The sequence below is a fragment of the Garra rufa genome, chromosome 16 (assembly GCF_049309525.1).
Source record: "Garra rufa chromosome 16, GarRuf1.0, whole genome shotgun sequence".
Classification (NCBI taxonomy): domain Eukaryota; kingdom Metazoa; phylum Chordata; class Actinopteri; order Cypriniformes; family Cyprinidae; genus Garra; species Garra rufa.
In genome coordinates this window covers 23,531,635-23,538,202 of record NC_133376.1, presented here as the reverse complement: position 1 = coordinate 23,538,202, position 6,568 = coordinate 23,531,635, and the positions used below count along the sequence as shown (strand labels likewise).

General features: G+C 34.7%; 1 protein-coding gene across 1 annotated transcript; it reads left to right on the top strand.

Annotated features, from left to right (window-relative positions):
• Positions 1–1,367: 1,367 nt before the first annotated feature.
• LOC141288104 (phospholipase A and acyltransferase 3-like) lies at positions 1,368–2,756 on the top strand. The gene is made up of 4 exons (XM_073820216.1): positions 1,368–1,376; positions 1,775–1,892; positions 1,977–2,245; positions 2,447–2,756. The coding sequence occupies exons 1-4, from the start codon at positions 1,368–1,370 to the stop codon at positions 2,564–2,566; spliced, it is 516 nt and encodes a 171-aa protein (XP_073676317.1). The 3' UTR covers positions 2,567–2,756.
• The last annotated feature ends 3,812 nt before the right edge of the window (positions 2,757–6,568 follow it).

Here is a 6,568-nt window from a genome sequence, read left to right as displayed (position 1 = left end):
TCCATTGTATTTTAATTAAAATTACTTTTAATATTAAAAATAACACACTGTCAAACTTTAAAGCTTGTATTTCTCATAGTGATTTACTACAGCTGAGATTTAGCCAATGTCTTCCTTCATATTCCCACAATACACATTTATTTTCATTAAAAAAGTTACTGTAAGTGCCCAAAAGATTTTTTCTCATTACCAAGTGTTTTTTTTTTTCATGATCTAAAGGTTGTAGTATGTTCCTAGTGGCCTGACTACTACAAGTACAGTTTTGCCAAATACCGTATCTCCCTTAGGCCTGCTAGTACACAAATGTTCTTAGAAAAAAAAAAATCTTATTATTTTTGTTTTTGTTGTTACAAAGATTGTAGTATGTTCCTAGTTACAATAGTGAATGACTACACATGAGATTTTGCCTGTATGTTCAGTCAGGGGTGCCGCTCGCAATGTTGGGCCCTATGACAAAATATGAGGTTGGACCCCCCCTACCACACCAAAGCAGATCTCTGGGGGCCCCTGTAATCTACCAGCAGGTTTTTTCATGTTCCAAAGGTTGTAATAGATACACCACTGACTTACTACATGGTACATGTTGCTAATACTACAATTATTTTCATCAACAATTTCTATTAGTTTCCAAAAAATGTTTAATGTTCTAAAGGTTATTGTTTTTCTCTCTTACTGTACATACAGTACATACATTAGAAAAAAATACTGTAATGGTTGTATTTTAATGGTTGTAGTATATCCTCAGTGACTAGACTGACTTACAGTAGCGAAGGTTTGCTAAATATCTCCTTTAATGTACGTATTGTACGCAAATATTTTACTACAATCTTTGAAACATTTAAAAAAAAAACTTTTGGGGACTTAGAGTACTTTTTTAAAAAACAATTGTGTACTGTACATATATGAAGGGAGGTATTGGCTCACCTGTATTAAGCCAGTGTTGTCTCTAGGCAAGTTTGCAGTCCCTAAAGCAGCCTAGACTATATGCAGCGAATATCAAACCTTAAACTAACTCGCGTTGTCTCAGCGACGTAGCATTACTGCGACGTACACACTTGTAAGTATCCTAATTATTTAAGATTACATTAACTTTGCGTACTCGATTATGTAAAATGAATACCTTTTTAAACATTGATCCTAAAGCGCAAGCTTTGTTAGTTTGTTTATGGAAGACCGAAGTGTCGAGTTGCCTCTTCCGATGTTTCATATGAATTTATTTACGACAGCCTTTAAATTAATGTAGGCCTACATGAAATGGGATTTATGTAATTTAGAGAATGTGTTCCTTGACGTAGAGTTTTGAAATGTCGCATAAAATGTTTTGTTATGTGTTTCTTATAGGATGAAAGTGAAAGTTTGAGATTGCCATGTCCAAGGTAAGTATTTGTATGACCTTAAACAAAACGGAACAACGAGAGCTCACGTTACATAGGAAATATATATATTTGTTGTGCTGTTTATATATTTAAAAACGGATTGTTTGGTACTATTAAACGGTGTACTTATAGGTCGAAGTCTGTCGCAAAGCTATTTTTTTTCGGTAACAGAGAAACTTTAAAAACTACAAAAGTGCAACGTAGGTTGTTCTATAAGTTATAGGTTTGCGTACAGTTTCACTTTATGGATTTTATCTAGCCGATTCACTAGTGCAATGGTATTGCGTTATTAGTTAAATAGTAGCCTATAATATTATTTTTGACAGATTAAATGGCTCTGTATTTATGTATACATTATTATGTACTCATTTTTTTTTTAAATAATACGCCTGATATTGTCTCCTAGTACGAGGAAAAAGCCAGAGCTCGGAGACCTTATTGAAGTTTTCCGAGGCTTATACCAGCATTGGGCTATTTATGTTGGTGATGGTTATGTAATACATCTGGCACCACCCTGTGAGTGTTTACGTACCTAAACTTGCATTGAATCTGAAACATTCCATTTAAAAGTCTCATACTTTTCCATTTCTTTCTCTACAGCTGAACATGCTAATGCTGGGGCCAACAGTATGATGTCAGTAGTACACGAAAAAGCCAAAGTGAGGAAAGAAGAACTTTATGAAGTAGTCGGCAATAATGATTACCGTATCAACAACCTCATGGATGACAAATATAAACCACGCCCTGTTCGACAGATTCTACGGGATGCGCAGAGTTATGTGGGAAAAGAACTTCCATATAGTGTGTTTACAAGCAACTGTGAGCACTTTGTTACAGAGCTGAGATACGGAAAACCACAGTCCCGCCAGGTACAGCTGTTTGGCATGACCTGGCATACGAGATACCTCACACAAGTACTTGTAAACAAATTATGTCTCAACTAACTGTATTACATAGCTATTTTTATGGTCAAATGTTTTAAATTTATTTATTATAGGGCCGTATGGTCACAACAGCAACAACCTTTCACACAGTGAATTGATATAGATCATTTGTGTTTATTCTAACAGGTGCGAGATGCAGTGGAGACTGTTGCTGCGGCTGCTGGTGCAGGGATTGGCCTTGGAATCATTGCTTATGCTATTTCACAATTTCTTGGTTCAAATGACAAAGAGAAGCAGACACAATGAACAGTGAGAAATAAAGAACTAAAAGTACTGTTTTATTTTATTTAAAGCCAGTAAACTGTTTTGGTGTTTTTTATTAAATGTAAATAATTTAAATAAAACTTAAATGTAAAAACTTGGCAGCCTTTTATGTGTTTTATGAGCACAAATCTGATAGATTATAGAATGTAAATACAATAAAGCAATGGGTCCATAGTCCACTAATTCATCTTGTTTCTTTTCTTTGTTATTAAACATTTCGTCGTTTAATCACCTATAATCATTTTCACACATTCTCATTTGCCAATAAATAAATAAATATTAGCTAAAGATGACTGGTTAAACTATGGAACTATGGTTCCAATCTGAGGAATTTTATGTCGCTTTAGTCTGGCGTCCATTGTAGTTAACATGAAAAAAAAAATAGTTTCATTGTTGAATTAAGTTGTTATTTTTGTTTTCTTTGCGCACAAAAAATATTCTTGTAGCTTTATAAATTATGGTTGAATCACTGATGTCACATGGACTGTTTAAACCATGCCTTTACTGCCTTTCTGGGCCTTGAACGTGTCAGTTGTGTTGCTATCTATGCAGGGTCAGAAAGCTCTCTTGATTTCATCAAAAAAATCTTAATTTGTATTCTGAAGATGAACAAAGGTCTTATGGGTTTGGAACAACATGAGTATTAGTAATTAATGACAGAATTATCTACCCAGCACTGATCACAAACAAGCATACAACATATTTAATTGTTTTATTTCCATGGACCATGAATCTTGTAGAGTTTATCTCTTTGTAACTCTAAGTAATCAGCTTCATTTTTAAACTGTATTAGAAATAATAATTTCCCGTTCACTCTTTAATGATTTCGCACATGTCAGCTGTTTGGACTCTAAAGGCCAGGTAAATATCCATCTCTATTTTAATCTTTACCGATATGGAGTGTTTTCATGTTGCGTCATCACAATCAGCCATATTGGCTGCACTGAACGTACACAATGTCACTGAACGGAATGAAACTCGCGTATTTTATTGATTATTGGTTTATTTATTGATTACTAATGGTTAGAGAGTCGGACTTGTAACCCAAAGGTTGCAGGTTCGAGTCTCAGGTCCGGCAGGGATTGTAGGTGGGGGGAGTGAATGTACAGCACCCTCTCCACCCTCAATACCACGACTGAGGTGAGTCCCTTGAGCAAGGCACCAATCCCCCAACTGCTCTGGGTGTGTGTTCACGGTGTGTGTGCACTTGGATGGGTTAAATGCAGAGCACAAATTCCTAGTATGGGTCACCTCACTTCACCTCCTATAAAAATGGTCAATTATTGTCATGTTTTGGGCTGTACTAATCGTTCGGATTGTGAAAAACATTTATAGACTGCTAAAAGTTATAACAAACCAAGGAGAAGAGTGCAAAAAACTGTCTTGAGGAACAAAAGGTGTTTGTGGTTGGCAAAACTGAACCAGGATTTCCAGGGTAAGAATAATTTCTGGTCAGGTAGATGAAATATCAGGCCACTATCTTATTTAATACTGCTGGTACGTATATGTACCACCTATTAACTTTAGTTTGTCAAAATATTGCACCCTTTCCTGCTTACTAAGTCCTTCCCTATATGATTTAATGGTTCCATGCATTTTTTTCATGGGTTAGGCATGAATTAGCAGAACAATGTATTCAGTAGTACATTAAATCCGAGTATCGCCAATATTGCTGCGCATTCGGGTAACTGACCAAATCGTGATGTAAGTGCAAAAAAGATTTCAGGATCTTTTATTTAGTCTGTGCTATTTTGTATTTATGAAAAAAAAAAAAACTAAACATTTGTAGCACCTTATCACTGTGTAAGACAAAATAGTGTTTTTAAAGACAGCAGAATGAGCAAGAGCGCATGTCATTACCGCATCTACATTTAGGCAAAGTTAACAACACTTTCACTTTCTTTTTAACGCATTCATTGGGGAAATAGGCACAACCTTCCACGGGAAATGGGAATAACTGTAAAACACATGGTTTAAAAGTCTCCACACAAGCTGTCGCTGACGAAACGGAGTGTGGAATGTTGGACACTTCATGTACTCAACTGTCACAGCTTTAATGACAAAATACGATGCCTGATATTGTGTAGTATGTAGGAGTAGACCTCAATGACATCTTCCTATATTAACACTAGGGCTATTTTATGTTGGTGAAAGTTATGTGTGATACACCTGCCACCACCCTGTGAGTCATTTACATGATAATAATAATTAGAATGTGAGCCCTTTGTTTCAAAGCTGAGATACTGAAAACCAAAGCCCTGGCACAGTTGTTCGCCTTGACCTGGCATATTGAAATAATTCACACAAATACTGTAACTGAATGTTTATATGTACTCAATGTGAATTATATGTAGTCATAATATCTTACATTGTAAAATCGCAGCATTACAAGGTTTATATATTTTACATTAATTAACAGGAATTTGGTGGCAACAACTTTTCACACAGTGCATATGGAGGAAGCAACAACTTCATGTTTATTCTCATCGGCATTAAATGTGGAAATGGAAGTTGGTCTTAGTTTGCATTTTTCAGTCTTTGCTGCTGCTGTGGCCATTTTTGGTTTGAAGGAAGAGAAGCAGACAGTAAATAGTTGGAAACGAAGAACTAAAAGTACAGTTGTGGATGTTTTCGATTATTTAAAGTCAATAAACTGTTTGGTGCATGTTACTCAATTTAATTAAGTAATTTAAATGAACAATTAAACATGTAATAACATGAGAAAATCTATTAAGGTATTTGGTAACTTAAGAATAAAGCAATGCGTCTGTAGTCAACTGATTTTTTCTTTCTTTCTTTTTTTTTTCATATCACATTTCTAGTGCACTTTTGTAACTAATACATCCATACTTGACCAAATTATGTTTAAACCTTTGTTGATTTGGACTGAACTTACATTTGCAGACTGTTTCGTGCCTATAAATACTTAAAACCAAGAATCAGAATGAACAAACCACCTTCATGACAGTGAAAGCCCCATAAGTTGTTATTTTATACAGATAACAAAATTTAATGTAAACAAGACTTCCATCCATAAACTGAATTATTTTCCTGGTTTCACAGACAGGGTTTAGACTAAACCAGGATTAGGCCATATTTACTTAGGACATTTACACTACCAGTCAAAAGTTTTTGAACAGTAAGATTTTATGTTTTTTTGAAGAAGTCTCCTCTGTTCACCAATCCTGCATTTATTTCATCCAAAATACAGCAAAAGCAGTTATATTGTGAAATATTTGTACTATTTAAAATAACTGCTTTCTATTTGAATATGTTTTAAAATATAATTTATTCCTGTGATCAAAGCTAGATTTTCAGCATCATTACTCCAGGCTTCAGTGTCACATGATCCTTCATCATTATAATATGCTGATTTGCTGTTTAAGAAACATTTATTATTATTATTAACATCATCTTCAATATTTACAGGAATACATCACAATTAAAAATATATTCAAATAGAAACAGTTATTTTAAATAGTACAATATTTTACTGTTTCTGCTGTACTTCGGATCAAATAAATGCAGAATCGGCAAGCAGAAGAGAAAACATTAAAAATCTTACTATCCAAAAACTTTTGACTGGTACTGTAAGTAATTTTTTTGCTAAAAAAAAAACGCATTGTGCATCTTGAGAAAAAAACATCGGCACTAGAAAAAAGCTCAGACTTACATTTTAGTCTGGGTCTAGGCTTAAGCCTTGTCTGTGAAACTTATTTTCATAAGTTGTTGGTATTTTTATTGCCCACCTACAATTGGTTAGAGGAGTCTGACGTTAGTCAAGCGTCTGCACGACTGACAAAACATTCCTCTCGAACAGCGCACACGTCGTTTACCTGCTAAAGCAATCTACTGAATGCACAGTATTTTATTTACATGTAGAATAACAAAAGCAAATGGGAACATGTGAGTGGACAGTGTCGATTTTAAGCATTTCAACGCCTGATGCACCTGAAAGTCGGGGTTGCCAGGTTTTCACATAAA